Source organism: Protobothrops mucrosquamatus, unplaced genomic scaffold (assembly GCF_001527695.2).
Source record: "Protobothrops mucrosquamatus isolate PMUCROS unplaced genomic scaffold, P.Mucros_1.0 scaffold486, whole genome shotgun sequence".
Taxonomy (NCBI): domain Eukaryota; kingdom Metazoa; phylum Chordata; class Lepidosauria; order Squamata; family Viperidae; genus Protobothrops; species Protobothrops mucrosquamatus.
This window is the reverse complement of record NW_015386805.1, coordinates 256,366-273,470: the sequence shown is the minus strand read 5'-3', so window position 1 is coordinate 273,470 and position 17,105 is coordinate 256,366. Positions and strand designations below refer to the sequence as shown.

General features: G+C 39.8%; 1 protein-coding gene across 1 annotated transcript in view; it reads left to right on the top strand.

Moving 5' to 3' along the window:
- Positions 1–505: 505 nt before the first annotated feature.
- Positions 506–17,105, top strand: part of CACNA1I (calcium voltage-gated channel subunit alpha1 I) — a gene marked incomplete at its 3' end in the record, with an annotated part of 271,333 nt that continues 254,733 nt past the window's right edge. Inside the window, exon 1 of the mRNA XM_029284278.1 lies at positions 506–795. Within this exon, the coding sequence (XP_029140111.1) occupies positions 506–795 (290 nt within the window). The remainder of the gene's footprint in view (positions 796–17,105) is intronic.

Here is a 17,105-nt window from a genome sequence, read left to right as displayed (position 1 = left end):
TAATCAGGATGGTGCAGACTCCTTTGGTTGTTATTGGTGGATGGTAATAATTACTTTATTTTAAAAAAATGAAATAAAATGTTTTTCATTTAAATAGCACAAAAAGGAATGGCAAAAATGTGTTCAGTATGAACTGGAACTTTAACAAATAATTTCATGGTTCAACATTGTTTCTTCCCAGTGCTGTCAAAGCCAAAAATGAGAGAGAATCATGGTCTGTGTGGCACAGTGGTTAGAATGCAGTATTGCAGGCTACCAGCAGTTTGGCAGTTCCATTCTCACCAGCTCAAAATTGACTCATCTTTCTGTCCTTCTGAGGTTGGTAAAATGAGGACCCAGATTGTTGGGGACAATATGATGACTCTGTAAATTGCTTAGAGAGGGCTGTAAAGCATTGTGAAGCAGTATATAAGTCTAAGTGCTATTGCTATTGCTGTATTATCCACTGGGAGGAAATGTTCAACTACCTTTTTATGTATTTCAGGAGTTCTCATTTTGTGCCAGCATGGCAGAGCATGGCTCCCACCACTCCTCTGCCTGGCATTTGGGGAGCCCATCGATTCACAACAGCCCCACAATGTGCTCCCTGGAACATGTGGACCTGGGAATAAGTGAGCCACCAACTTCACTGGAGCAGCCACTACCGTCCCCAGATTTAGAGGACAATGAGGACGATGGTGATGTGCCCCCACTGGACCCAAATGTGCCGTATCCTGATTTGGCCCCCGTGGTTTTCTTCTGCCTAAAACAGACGACCAGTCCTCGTAGCTGGTGCATCAAGATGGTGTGCAATCCATATCCTTTATAAGCTGTGAATGATCCCTTCTAGCTCTTTTTTCTCCTCTGTGTCCTCCCGTTGCTGTCTTGTCCTTGCTGATCACCTGACAGGTAAGCAGTGGCATTCCATATATATATTTAATGAATCAGTTTGTTCCTTGCTTATGTTTAAACACGACTTTGAGGGCAGCATGTGTGATCAAAATGAGTTGTTTGCAAAAGAGAGAAAAATGTAACAAGCGTTTAGACATGTATTTTGTTTTTATTTCCCTTTTTATTTTTCTGTGCTGACAAATATATATGATGGCATGACTTAGAGCAAGACTGGTTGGTGCTAGTGTTGTTAACTTGGCTACAGAATTGCTATATATTTATATAAAAAGGCTAATAGTGGCATAGGTTCTAAGACAACCTTCCCAAACCTTGTGGTATTTAAATGCATTGGGTCTCTGGGTAAGGATTATGGAAATCACAGTTCTGTAACAGAATTTTGGCCAAAGTTGTTCTAGGAAAGAAAATTTGAAATCATGTAAACTTTAATTTAAGAATAAGACTGATGTGTAATTAAAGTTTATAGAGAGCATTTGGTGTAGTCCTATTATTTCACTGGCCTTTTTCATTGCCAAAATAGAATATTGGATACTTTGAAATGAAACCCTGTTGTATACAAGAATTCTTGGCTAAGACAATCCTTCCTTCTCATGTAATGGAATTGAGATCCAGAACTTCCAACCTATCTAATCTTCTGGAAGCAACCTGGCTGGGGAAAGGTGACTAAATTATTATTAATTCTAGAACAGATTAACTATTATAGAAGTTAAAGGGTATGTAATGTCTCTATCACATTTATGCAACAATCTGTCTGTACAGAATTAATTGTTCTGATGTTATATTTATTCCCAGGATTTGTTATACATTACACAAGTTTCCCCAGTATAAGATCTAACTGAATCTTTATTTTGGAACAGGTGGCCTATGATCTGAAAGAGCACATTATTGAGTATTTTTTACATAGTCTGGTCAGTTTTTGGACAGCTTTGTGAGTTATCACCATTGAACTATGAAGCATGGTGGACTGACTAGATCAGGGCTGTCAAACTGCTGGCCCACGGGCTGGATGCGTCATGCTGAAACCGTGCCCACTCCATTGCCGGCAATGAGAAAAAAGTGGCGATATGTCACAACACATCACGTGACGTTGCAAGTTTGACACCCCTGGATTAGATGGTCCTATCTAGTGGTGGGATTCAGCCAGTTCGCATCAGTGTGGCAGAACCGGTAGCTAATTTTTTGTTGCCCAGGCCCAGAATGGACTTCTGGAAGCAGCATCCACACAGAGAACCAGTTGTTCACATATTTGAATCCCACCATTGGTCCTATCTTAGAGAACATATGGATTTAACTTGTTTTATATTGTGAGCATTGATGAGATTGTTCTCAAGAGACTTCTCAGTATACCCTGATCCTGGGGGGCTCCTTGGTTTACCAAGAAGCTCTCAGTGATGAAGCAGCAAAAGGTAATGTCCAGAGCATTCTGATGGAAACAAGGTCCGAGTACGACCAAATACTGCTATGAGTCCAAGGTCAGCAGCAATAAGAATAGTAAAGCATCAGTAAAGCAATCAGTTCTTATTGCATTAGCAGAATGTCATTCACTGGCACTGTTTACAGTGGCTTGTTCCCCTTTGAGGAAAGAGAGGCAAGTCATATCTCCCTGCAGGCTGATGTAACATTTTTGCCAGTTGTTTAGTTGAGAAAAATCATTCATATGTACTGCAATGCTGCATGTATAGCTCCAAAGGACGTGACTTGGAAACTGTGTTTTGAAATCATCTGGTATTTGCTTGAGCTTGTGAATTCTGAAGAAATGGACAGGTCTCTCTTACACTTCAGTTTTGTGGTCTGTGGGCTTCATCTTTGGAAGGCCACTAAGGATATAAGATATGCACCTGAATACAAGAGGCGGTTACTGCTTCTTTGAGGGAAGAAATCATATCTTTTTTTTTTCCCTTGAGGGTGGCTACAGTACATTTCTTCCTCAAGAAGCCATCCTTTACTCTGGCTGTATTAGATAGCTGTCATCTGTTTCTAACCTTTCCTGCTTAGGGAGGAACTTAGAGAAAGTAAGCGGATATCACTTACAAAAAGTCTTAGATGGAGCTAATTATCTTGATCTCTTTGAGTCAAGGTTCAGACTTGGGCATAGAATGGAAATTGTATTGGTCACTCTTGTATTAATTGACCTGTATTAATTGATTAATTCTATGGTCCAAACAAATCTCTCAGTGGCATTAATCATAGATATTTTTCTATAACCATGAGAGCTGGCAGCAGTGCCAATTGCTCATCATCAGTGGTTCTGGAAGGAGGCCATAGTTAATTAAGCACCTGTTTATTCCAGCTTAGGGGGCTGCAGGGTTCAATCTTATTGCCCATGTTTAATGTCTATGTGAAACTGATAAAGAGAGGATCCATCAGTTCTGGATAAGATATCAATCAACATACTAATGATACCCAGTTGTATATTTCTGTTTCACAAAAGAGACTATTTGTAACTCAGGGTTGAAATGAGGGGTCCTTGGTGCTGTCTGAGTTTGGTTGTTTTCTTGCAGACGTTTTATTATCCAAATTAAGTAATATCATCATTGCTAGTAAGGAATGGAGTTTGCTCTCAAACCAAGTCCAAAAATGCTGGAGAATTCCTGGAAGCCTAGCAGCTTGGCAAATTGGCCATCAACAGAGGCATCGACATAAATAACATCTACTTACTATGCAATAGAGACAATCAACAAGCCAAAAAGGAACCAAGAGACCAAAACACCTCCCCACCAGCAATTAACACACAGATGAGCATAGATTAACATCAAGATTAACATCAGACCAACAATCAAGTAAACAATACCCAAATCAAGGAACTGACAAACAAACTAACAGTAACAGCCAAACCAAAGAACCTCCAATACTATTCCCAGGAACACTGAGAAGGTAAGCCCCTATTGAGAACAAACCCCACTCCCTACTAGCACTGTTGATGTTACCTAGTTTGGGCAATGAAATATCTGCAAGAAAACAACCAAGCTCAGAGAGCACCAAGAACCTCTCATTTCTAAATCAAAGTAGGAGATGTGATAGCTGCATTTTAAGAACAAGGATATACCGTAATTCTTATTCCCCAGAGGAAGATTCCAAATAGAACTTGATTACCCTTTGGATCATTTATTCCTCCAAATGTTGTAATTCAGCCATCACCTTAAAAAAAATACATACAAAAATGTTTTTAAAAGGAGCAAAGGAATACTGAAATGCCTATTCTGGATAAAAATGCATTCAATATAAATATATGTCCATGCTCTTTTAATTCACAGAAAAGGAAATAGCACAAACCCATAACGGAAAATATGCAAAATTTGTAAATCCCCATACACAGTTGAATTAGAATTTAGCTCAAGAGTAATGAAATCTATGCACTTAAAATTCAGACTTTATATATTATATAATCTGTAAATGCACTGTCAATGTGGAGCACAGTGAAAATTGTGCTAGTGCCAGCACTAAACAAGCTTTCCAGTGCAATGTATGTAGCAGAAGGGGTTTTTTTTCACTTTGTGCACATTAAGAATTCATGATGACATTTTTTTTCAGAACAATTGGGAGGGTTGTTGTAATGTTAATTTCTCTCTATAAAATTTCATTTAGTTCATTGTATGAGAATGTGGTATTATAGAACTTGCTTGGTATTCTAGGAGTTGAGAACAGGACTCTTGAAATGTTGATGTGGTTGGGGAAATTGCATCACTCCCAGCACCCAGCACCACTGGCTAAGCTGGTTGACTGGTGCTGTTAATATATCATGTGAGGGTTGCAACCCCCCCCCCCCTCTGTATGTATGGCTTATCAATGTTGTAATCAGTGTATGGCTTATTAGTGTTGTAATGTCACAGACTTAATTGGAAACAAAGCCTTATTTTTTATTTAGCACATTTATATAGCCACCCATCTTAGAAACATGTGACTCTGTACAGCATGCAACACAACAACAGTTAAAAACTCAATAGCAATCTAAAACAAGAAAAAATAAACAGACAAGACATAAAATAAACAGATAAAATTCAGTAAGCAGGAGAACAAAGATCACTTAATCTCAGCCAGCCACCTTGCAGGCTGTCCCTTGAGGTCCCAAGGCTGGTGAAAGGGCCTTCCAGAAGGCTAACAGAGATGGGGTTAACCTTTAACACCAACCTTATAGGGGGAAAGAAAGTTGTGTTCGTAGAAAGCCTGCTAGATGGCCCAGAGAGTTCATATTATTATAATATGGACATGATATTATGGATGCCGGATATTTCAGATGTACCTACTGCTTTCCAGAATACACTAAAATGTGGATTTTACCAACATTATGTTCCATTACATACAAGTATTATGTAACAGTATTATACCCTGCAGAGCCACATAATGTATTCTGAGAGATTTCACAGAGGAAAACTAATGTTGCATTTTGTACATATATTTATTGGACAGTTCGCAGCAGAAGGTTTTGATAAAATATTTGTAACTAACAAGACAAGCTGAAATCCAACAGAGAGTGCACAAGGGACTGGTCACATATCTAAGAAGTGTTATAATGCTTGTTAGCTATGATGTTACTGTCAGTGGAATGCATGTGTATAATATGTGTGTTTGTGTTTACGAGAAAGACAGAATCAAATGGTATTAGTGCTGCTGAGTACCCAGAGAAAGGATTGTTGTGCCATCTCTCTTTCAGATCTTTGCTTTGTTGGTTTGTGAGCTCTCTGAGAACACAGTATTAAAATTGCAGATTGTTGCTGTGGAAACAAATTGTAAACACAGATCCCTTTCGGTGCCAGCCACATCTTTCATGTTGGAGGAAGGTAGTGTGGGAGAAGCAAATAATTTTTCTTTGGGCCTTTTTTAAATTTGAGATTCTGCAGGCACAACAGTGAATTTAACCGTGCCCTCCTGATTGGGTAGGACAATGATAGGTGCTTTTCCAGTGAGGATTTACATTAGGGCCTGTTAGCCCTTTAAGGTGTACCAGACTAGGAAAACAGTTATAAATATTAATACTGTTTTTAATATGCTTAATGTAAGCTTACAATTACAAAATCTTGCAACTTCCTCCCTCTCTCCTTAATCTTCATGAAAGCAAGAATCATCTTTGAGATGCTTTCCTAAATTGCATTTCTGACCCAGACTCAGATTTCTTTTATTGGACCATTGTCTTGGTTGCAATTCTTCCTCCTATTCCTCAAGGTTATTCCTACTTCCCACTATATGTGCTTAGAAAGATTGTATTCTACTTGATTTAGCAGCCTTGATGATGTACTATGCCACAGTAATCTCTCTCTCTCTTCTCTCTCTCTCTCTCCCTCCCTCCCTCCTCTCTCTCTCTCTCTCTCTCTCCCTCCCTCTCTCCCTCCTTCCCTCCCTCCCCTCTCTATAATAATAATAATAATAATAATAATAATAATAATAATAATAATAATAATAATAATAATAATAATAATAATAATAAAGTTGGAAGGGACCTTGGAGGTCATCAAGTCCAACCCCCTGCTCAGGCAGGTAACCTTATACCATTTCAGACAAATGGCTGTCCAGTTTCTTCTTCAAAACTTCCAGTGTTGGAGCATTCACCGCTTCTGGAGGCAGGTTGTTCCACTGGCTAATTGTTCTAACTATCAGGAAGTTTCTTCTTAGTTCTAGGTTGCTTCTCTCTTTGGTTAGTTTTCATCCATTGCTTCTTGTCCTGCCTTCAGGCGCTTTGGAAAATAGCTTGACTCCCTCTTCTTTGTGGCAGCCCCTGAGATATTGGAACACTGCTATCATATCCCCCCTTGTCCTTCTCTTCATTAAACTAGACATACCCAGTTCCAGCAACCGTTCCTTATATGTTTTAGCCTCCAGTCCCCTAATCATCTTTGTTGCTCTTCTCTGTACTCTTTCTAGAGTCTCAATATCTTTTTTACATCGTGGTGACCAAAACTGGATGCAGTATTCCAAGTGTTGCCTTACCAAGGCATTGTAAAGTGGTATTAATACTTCACGTGATCTTGATTCTATCCCTCTGTTAATGTAGCCCAGCACTGTGTTGGCTTTTTTTGGCAGCTGCAGCACACTGCTGGCTCATATTTAAATGATTGTCCACTAGGTCTCCGAGATCCCACTCACAGTTACTACTATTGAACAAGGTACCACCTATACTATACCTGTACATTTGGTTTTTCTTGCCTAAATGTAGAACCTTACTTTTTTCACCATTGAATTTCATTTTGTTAGATAGCGCCCAGTGTTCAAGTCTGTCCAGATCCTCCTGTATACTAAGCCTGTCTTCTGGAGTGTTGGCTATTCCTGCCAGCTTGGTGTCGTCTGCAAATTTGATGAGTTCCCCATCTATCCCCTCATTCAAATCATTGATGAAGATGTTGAAGAGCACTGGGCCCAGAACAGAGCCCTGGGGCACCCCACTACACACTTCCCTCCATGTAGATGCGGTTCCATTGAGGACCACATGCTGAGTACGGCTGATCAGCCAGCTACGAATCCATCTGGTGGTGATGTAATCTAACCCACATTTTTCTATTTTATCAAGTAGTAGGTTGTGATCTACTTTATCAAATGCCTTACTGAAGTCCAAGTAAATTATATCCACAGCATTCCTCTGGTCCACTAATTTTGTCACCTGGTCAAAGAATGCAATAAGATTTGTCTGGCATGATCTGTTCTTGACAGACCCATGTTGGCTTTGGTAATGACTTTGTTTGCCTCTAAGTGTTCGCTGATTCGTTGCTTGATTATCTTTTCCAGAATCTTCCCAGGTATTGAGGTCAGGCTGATAGGTCTGTAGTTTCCTGGATCCATTTTTTCCCTTTTTTGAAGATGGGAACTACATCAGCTTTTTTCCAGTCCTCTGGTAGTTCCCCAGTGCTCCAGGCTCTTTGAAAAATATAGTTCAGTGGTTCTGAGATCACATCTGCCAGTCCCTTCAGAATCCTGGGGTGTAATCTATCTGGTCCTGGTGATTTGAACTCATCTAGGGTGGACAGGTGCTCACTTACCATTTTCTTGCCTTTAATAATTTGTGTTTCTAATCTGTTTTTTAAGGTACTGTTTTTGATAGGTTGGACTGTTTTTTCCCTTTGTGTACATACGGATACAAAAAATGAATTAAGTAGTTTTGTTTTCTTCCTGTTGCTTGTCACCTTCTTGCCACTTTCTTCCACTAATGGACCAATCATTTCCTTAACCTTTGTCTTGTTTTTTTACATTTTGAAAGAAGCTTTTTTTGTTATTTTATACTTTTATCGCAAGCCTTAGTTCATTTTGAGCCTTAGCTTTCCTCACTTCATCTTTGCAGGCTCAGGCTATTTACTGATATTCTGCCTTGGTTATGTTCCCCTCTTTCCACTTTTTATAATTAATCTGGAATGCTTGGAAAATTAGCAAGTAGAGGTAGCAATCCATAGTCCAAGCTGGCAGGAATAGCCAACATTCCAGAAGATAGGCTTAAGATACAGAAGGATCTTGACAGACTTGAACATTGGGCGCTATCTAACAAAATGAAAAAACAAATGCACAGGTATAATATAGTTCTGTGGTGGCGAACCTATGGCACACGTGCCACAGGTGGCACGCGGAGCTGTCTCTGGTGGCACGCCAGCCATTGCTGGGCCGTCCTGCTCCCTCCTCCTCTCCGCGCATGCGCAGCTTTCCGCAGAGCTGCACATGCGCAGTCTGGGAATAGGCAAGAGGCTATAAAGGGAGCAACTTTTGGCGGAAGCAGGCACGGAAAGCAGCCATATGTGCGTCTCCATGCGCGAGCATGCCCCTGCCCTGCCAGGCAAGCGGAGCCACAGCATCTTCGGCAGAAGAGCGCAGGCGGGCAGCAGAAAGCACGAGGAGCCCCAATCCCAGCACAGCCCCTCCTCCCCCCCTCGGAAGAGCTGTGGGGCTCAGGAGCCTCCCCATGTCCTCCCACCTGCTGAGCAAGATGCCCTCCTGCCCACTGCCCCACCCGCCAAAGCAACATCGAGTTCGCCACGCCCACCCTGGCCACATCGACCCAGTCTGCCATTTCCACCATAGCCACACCCACCCAGCACCTGGCGATACATAAGTGGGATTTGGGTTGCAGTTTGGGCACTTGGTCTCTAAAAGGTTTGCCACCACTGGTATAGGTGGTACCTTGTTCAATAGTAGTAACTGTGAGAGGGATCTCGGAGTCCTAGTGGACAATCACTTAAATATGACCCAGCAGTTGCCAAAAAAGCCAGTACAGTGCTAGGCTGCATTAACAGAGGGATAGAATCAAGATCACGTGAAGTGTTAATACCACTTTACAATGCCTTGGAAAGGCCACACTTGAAATACTGCATCCAGTTTTGGTCACTACGATGTAAAAAAGATGTTGACACTCTAGAACATGGCTGTCAAACTCGCAACGTCACGTGACGTGTTGCAACATATTGTGACTTTTTTTCCATTGCTGGCAATGGGATGGGCGCGGTTTTAGTGTGACGCATCCGGCCTATGGGCCAGCAGTTTGACACCCCTGCTCTAGAAAGAGTACAGAGAAGAGCAACAAAGATGATTAGGGGACTGGAGGCTAAAACATATAAGGAACGGTTGCTGGAATTGGGTATGTCTAGTTTAATGAAGAGAAGGATGAGGGGTGACATGATAGCAGGGTTCCAATATCTCAGGGGTTGCCACAAAGAAGCTATTCTCCAAAGGGCCTGAAGACAGGACAAGAAGCAACAGATGGAAACTAACCAAAGAGAGAAGCAACCTAGAACTAAGGAGAAATTTACTGAGAGTTAGAATAATTAATCAGTGGAACAACCTGCCTCCAGAAGCTGTGAATGCTCCAACACTGGAAGTTTTTAAGAAGAGACTGGACAGCCATTTGTCTGAAGTAGTATAGGGTTTCCTGGCTGAGCAGGGGGTTGGACTAGATGACCTCCAAGGTCCCTTCCAACTTTTTTATTATTATTAAGAGGATATCTACAGTGCAAGGTGACCACATCACAAATACAGGCCATCAGTGGTTCCCAGAGGACAAGAATATCTTCTATTTATCCACAGCCTATCATGAATGTGACCTCCATCTGTGTTTTTCTGCTTTTCATTGAAAGTAATTTTTCTGGTTTGTACTGACACAAATATTGCTGTCCAGTTCATTTATGGTACTTTACTTTATTCTAATAAACCTCTGTACTTCAGTTGGTTACTGTGCAGGGATGCTCCTCACCTGGGTTAGAAATAGATCCTGCAGCTGTCTTACCACAGCTGTAGTTATCAATGGGAGGCAGAAGGTCATTCTTGAAACAAGGCTGAATTTTTTTTATTATAATTTTTTTTCCCCTGAGCTACCCATTTCTTAAAAATCAGGGCCAACAATGTAGCATTCCCTTCCCTTCCGATTTTTAAAATCTAGATGGATAAGAATGGCTGTACTTTGCAATATTTATTGAGCCATTTAGAAGCTGGAATGAAACCTTTCTATTTCAAGTAATAGAAAAAACAATGAAACTGTGCAGCTGTAAGCTGTTCTAAAACAAAAGCAGTAGCTCAGGTAAGGAAAAATAGTAATTAAAACCAACAACATTCCACATCTCAGGCAAATACTATATTCACACACTACTGAAAATCTGCTATTACAGAAGCTGTAGCAAATGATATTGAGCCAAATATGGAAAAATGAAAAAAAAGGAATTTATTCGTTAGAGCAAGCTGTTGGGCTTGCAAATTGTTATGTTGATGTTTTAACTGTCCTTATATGCATTTAATTTAACTTTGTATACATATATTTTTATGTCTATATGCATATTTGCATGCTTGCAAACAAATATGCACACAGAAGAGAAAGCTATTGGTAGCTGCTTTCTAAGCACAGAATCTGGAAGGACACAGTAGCAGAAGAATTTATCAGTGGGGCTGCTGGAAGTGTGGGCTGAATAAGTAACTGCCAAAGTACCCTAAATATGGACAGAATTTTGTTCAGCTATCTCAGAGTCCACTTGGGATCAGTGTGGGAAAGTGGCATCTGAAGAATATAGTAGAGCAGACATGTCAAACTCGCGACGTCACGTGACCTCGCAGGATGTATCGGAACTTTCCCCCCATTGCTGGCAATGGGGTGGGCGCGGTTTCATTGTGAGGTGTCTGGCCCATGGGCCGGCAGTTTGACACCCCTGCAGTAGAGTGTGGATATGGACTCTACTTCTTTAGTCTGTTTTTCTCCAGAAGATCCACATTTTTGTTGTCTTGTGACAGGTGCATAAAAGGGAGAGGAGAGGGGGACTAGCAAACATTTTTCTGGCATAAATTGGAAGGTGATTCACTAAATTCAAAATCATTATATGTGTATTCATTATAACATTGGAGTGCAACCTCTATTTTATCAATTCAGGGATGAAACGTAGAGGTAAAATATTGTGAATAAGTGGGAAAAAATGGGATAGTAAAGTCCCCAGAGATAAAGAGAAGATGCTTTAGTTTTCTTTCTACTTTATAAAGATAGCAAGAAGATTGGGAAATAGGTTTCTCAATTATATGAATGTAAAGATTCAATTGTCATCATAAATGAACATTGTACCTCATCTGAAGTATATTTATGTGCAGTAACTGGAACATAATTTTGCTTCAAAATTGAGAAAGAGACCTACTTGTGAATAAAGCTGGTTTTATTTTAAAAAAGGAGATACTTCCTTGTTTATCTTTTTATAAGATGATATCAGCATACTTTCTGATAAATAAAAAGGGCTTTTAGAAAGTTTGCAGATATTCAAATCATTTTAAAGGTCTAAAATGAAAAGTAATACTTCCCCATGAGTAGACCCAACAAGACAGCAAGAACAGGAATAGAAAGATGAGAATTAAGCTAGGATGCCAAGAGATTGGCTTTATTAAAATATTCAAAATGACTTGCATTTTTCTGACTTGTATTTTAAAAATATAAATAAATGATGTACATTAATTCAATTAAAGAATGATGACTGCCTTGCCATTTCATGGGAAATATTCTGACACCTCTTCTGAGATTTCCCACATGATAAGAAGCTCTTTCTGCAAATTTCTTAGTGATTGCAGCTCCAAGAGAGAACCATAATAAGAGGACAATCATCATTGAATAGACTGAAAAAGAGACATTTAAGAGAAAAAGAAACCTTTTGCTTAATGCTTCTGTGTCATTTTCTTTTTCTGCTATCCTAATGCAACCTGGCATACATCCATTCTATTGAAATTAGAAATTTTCTTCCACCTATTTTCCTTCAGTTTGATGGAAAAAATTGTTTCCAAGAATTTTATGCAAGAAAACATTTTGACTAAACTCTTATCACTGGGGTGCAGGGCTCTTGCACTTTAGTCCTGAGATGATTGAAGGAAGTTGTGGGGTCCTTTCACTGAGTAAAAGTATCTGAAATTATTTGCAGTGTCTTGTTTTCCCAAGTTTAAGTTAAATCCTACAGGAAGAAATATCATAATGGAACTTTTCCCCTGACCAGGAAGATTGGTAAGATGGGGGTTGCAAAGTAATAGAGTAGGTGTGTAATAAAAAACAGTAGCAATAACAGCAATAGAATAAGCTAAAAAAAAATTCTAAAGAATTCTGAGATAAGAAAAAAAACAGATAATTTGTTGGATGAAACTGGGAGAGACAAGCCTCAGCACAGTTTTAATTGAAATAGAAGTTTAAATGCCTTAAATAAATATTATTGTTATGTTTTATTTCCATTTTCTCCAAATCTCTTGATGTTCCTTTTTATTTTCTACTCTACACCCATCTTTAACGTTTGTTTATGTCAGTTTGCTGGGCAGGAATTTACAAACACTTTGACATCTCTCTCTTGCACATATATGCATGTGTATGCATAGGCACATAAATCTTATGGGATCAAGGTTTATCGAACGAGAAATTAAGTCCTAGATCCAGACTGCTGATGACTTAAGGTGGCAGTCTTTTATCTTGCGTGAATAAAGGGCAGGTTGTATTTCCCACAAATCATCAATTACCCCCTTTTCTCCTTCTTGTCACTAGCTCTGTTTCTTGCATGCCACCATTGCAATTATCCACTTTAAATTGGATTTGTGTTACTTCAGTGGCCCTCATGGTTTTGTGCAGACCTTGGTGTGCACATGTATCACTTCTCCTGTGGGAGCTGCATTGCTTCTGGGTGCAATTCAAGGTTTGTCACCTTGAAAGCCCTTCATGGTTTGGGAACAGGTTATCAACAAAGATGATTAGGGGACTGGAGGCTAAAACATATAAGGAACGGTTGCTGGAATTGGGTATGTCTAGTTTAATGAAGAGAAGGACGAGGGGGGACATGATAGCAGTGTTCCAATATCTCAGGGGCTGCCACAAAGAAGAGGGAGTCAAGCAATTTTCCAAAGCACCTGAAGGCAGGACAAGGAGCAACGGATGGAAGCTAACCAAAGAGAGAAGCAACCTAGAACAGTGGTTCTCAACCTTTTTAATGCCGTGACCCCAACTGGTCGTAAGTCGAGGACTAAACCAGTCGTAAGTCGAGGACTAAACCGGCTGTAAGTCGAGGACTAAACCGGTCGTAAGTCGAGGACTACCCAACCGGTCGTAAGTTGAGGACTTTCCCTGCCCGGGAATGCCGCACATGCGTGGTTCCACCCCCTGTGCCGGCCAAGGCATAGCTGGCAAGCGGCAGAGACGGAGCAGGCCGACCACCAGCTGGCCCAGCCCAAGGGAGGTAAGGCACCCGCCGGAAAAGGGGAAAAAAATGGCGGACAAAAAAAATGGCGGGCAAAAAAATGGCGGACAGCCTTGCTTGGCGACCCCCATGAAATGGTCGATCGACCCCAAATGGGGTCCCGACCCACAGGTTGAGAACCACTGACCTAGAACTAAGGAGAAACTTCCTGACGGTTAGAACAATTAACCAGTGGAACAACCTGCCTCCAGAAGTGGTGAATGCTCCAACACTGGAAGTTTTTAAGAAGAGACTGGACAGCCATTTGTCTGAAATGGTATAGGGTTTCCTGGCTGAGCAGGGGTTTGGACTAGATGACCTCCAAGGTCCCTTCCAACTTTACTACTACTACTACTACTACTACTACTACTACTACTACTACTACTATTATTATTATTATTATTATTATTATTATTATTATTATTATTATTATTATTATTATTATTATTATTATTATTATTATTATAGAATAAAGATTGTTACCTACTCAACCTCATCTGGGAAAACTGAGACCATTTTTAGTACAAATAGGGTTAAAGACCACACTAAATGTCCAAATCAGAAACTTCTAAACAGAGCTGGTTTAAATATTGCTGCAGATGCGGTTTGGTATTAACCAAAGGTTGTTATGTCTACAACCTAATTACAGAAGTTGACTTTGTTTTACTCTGCATAGGAATACTCCTGACTCCAGTAATGCAAAGGAGAAGAAATATTGTCTTTGTTTTAGGTTTAACAATGGACTGTTATAAAGGGGTAGAGTGACTGATCTCTTCAAGCTGTTGAAGAAAATTAGAGATATGTAAAATATTAATTGCATAAAGAATTCCATGTACAAAAAAACATATGGTTGAAATATGTATGTTTGATCCATGCATGGAATAACAGGATAACAGAGTTGGAATGGATCTTGGAGGTCTTCTAATCCAACCCCCTGTTCAAGCAGGAAACCTTATATCATGTTAGACAAATGATTGTCCAATCTCTTCTTAAAAGCCTCCAGTGATGGAGCACCCACAACTTCTGAAGGCAAGCCGTTCCACTGATTAATTGTTCTCACTGTCAGGAAATTTCCTCTTAATTCTAGTTGGATTTCTCTTTGATAATATGTGTTCTAGACAAAAGAGGCTTGGGGTAGGGAAAGCAGAAAAAGTCAGTGCCATTACTGATGATACACAGCTAAAGGGAAGTAGTGAAAAGAAACTGCTGGGAATATTGAAGAAATAAGAAGTAGGCTATTGCATAGTCTCTGCTTGAATGCAAAGACAGTGGCAATGTGTACATACTAACAAAAGATTAGCTACGATACTTCCATCACACTGTTATCACCACTCTTAGATTCATAGTATAGTAGTAGTAGTAGTAGTAGTAGTAGTAGTAGTAGTATATCCAACCAGCTCACCCACCTCACCTTTTATTTTCCCAGTATAAGAGCAGGTTGATAACTTGGGTATGTCATGCTAGAATTCAAGAGTGGTGATGGCTAAGTGAAATGGAGACATCCCCTTAGCTGCTGTGTGCCATTACTGAACCTGGGAAAATCAATCTGCTGACCGGTGCATAGGTCAGAAGGAAAACAACAGAGTAGAGTAAGATGGAACAGCTTTGCCCTACTCATCCATTTAAACCTCTTCAGATATTTTTTTGGCCAAAATCCGGAACAAGCAGAATGCTCCAGGTTTCAGTTTGGAAAAATGGTGACCTCTCCAGGTGAAAGATCCAGGTGAACTTCCAGCTCACAGATACATTCCCCATTTCAGGAACACCTCTAGAAGTGATGGCAAACCTGCCACAGTTTTCCTAGTAGGCGGAAATTTGTGAAATTCATGCTAAAGGAAGGTTCCACTTTCAGTCTTTTTTCTTCATACATCTATCGCACTTCAAGAACTGCGATGTAAACTTTTAACAAGGTTGTTTGGGTGGAGCTATCAAGTAGATTCACTGAATACTGAAAACCCAGCCTGAAAATGACATATCAGGCATACAAGTGGCTTGCTGGAGATGCAAAAATTAAACTTCAGCTGTAGAGGAAAGTTCTACACCTCTTTTCTGATCCCTGAGGATTCTGTATGACAGCCTGGACTTCCCTTCAGTGTGAAACATGTCTTCCTTAATATTCTTCCTGTATTTAAAAAATTGTTGACTTGATTGCTTTAGCAATATGCCCAAATATATTTATTTAATCATTTGTAATTAAAAAAAGATAATCCCTAAAGGCAATGTTACTGTAGCTGATGGGAATTGGTGTCTGAAATATGTAAGGGGCATTAGAAAAACTTGTTTTCATTGAATTGGACTTGGTACTACTTCAAAGAATCAATTGTATATGCTCTCATATTGCAATGCTTTGTTTGTTATCTCCTCCCTCTTCCAGACAGGCTGTTTTCTGTAAAGGACCATACACATTTATAATACTATACTGCGTTGGTAAAGATCACAAGTTTTGTTTTTTAGAACTAAAGGTCTCATTATAGTATTATTATTATTATACTTGCAGTTATATTTATGTATATTTTTTCATATAAGGTTAATTTCCATAATATTTTCTGTTAATATATTCTTATATTGATTGCAAGGCTGTGGCTCTGGAATACAACACAGTGATATTTCTATTCCTTTCCTTTTGATGCCCTCCAGCTGAGGCAAAGAAACCTTATTTGAGTTGATGGCTCAGTGCAAGGATGAACATATTAACTTCACATATTCAACTTTCCTATAACTCTCTTGTTCAAAACCAATCATTTCAGAAGCAACCGCAAGATTAGTGAAAGCTAGAACAGTGCCTATAGAGCAACATAAAATCTGCCAACAAAAAGGTTTCTTTCTTCTTCTAGTATGGCTCCAAAGAGGTAGCATGTTTATTACATGGAATTTGGAAGAAATTGTAGTGCTGTCTACTTCCTTGTGTGGTCCTTGGTGCTTTTTGAGCTTGGTTGTTTTCTTGAAGATGTTTCATTATCAAATTAAGTAACATCATCAATGCTAAACTGGGTAACATGATCAGCATACTGATGATATGGCCTAGTTTGGTAATGAAATGTCCGCAAAAAAACGGCCAAGCTCAGAGAGCACCAAGGACCCACAGTTCAACTATGATCTACCAATATTATCTTCTATTTGTATCTCCTTCTTTGGTTTGGTGTTTCTCCAGATGTTTTAAAATACAAATCCCATCATCCACTTCCAGCATGTTGCCTGGGCATGGGTTGAAGTGTGAAGCACACCCAAGAATACTAGTGTGCCGAAGGAAACATCCGTTGAATTTTGTCCTGGAGTCTCCCTGAACTTATTGGAATAGAAACTCCTTTGCTTTGCTGCTCACTTGTTATGAGGATGCAAACTGGGGCCCAAAGGGGCATTAGAGCAAGATTAGAAAGGTCAGATGGTGGATGACGGATTGGATTAACTTATCTAATAAGAGGATTTTGAACTTGGAAGGATGGGATTTGTACTTTGGGTGGCATGCTTATCTTTTTATGCAAAAAAAGATTGACAAAACTTTTAGAAATCATATAATAAGGGCTGCACTGTTGAGAGTTTGGCAAAAATATTTTCTCAAGTTTGATGTTAAACTTCCAATTTGGG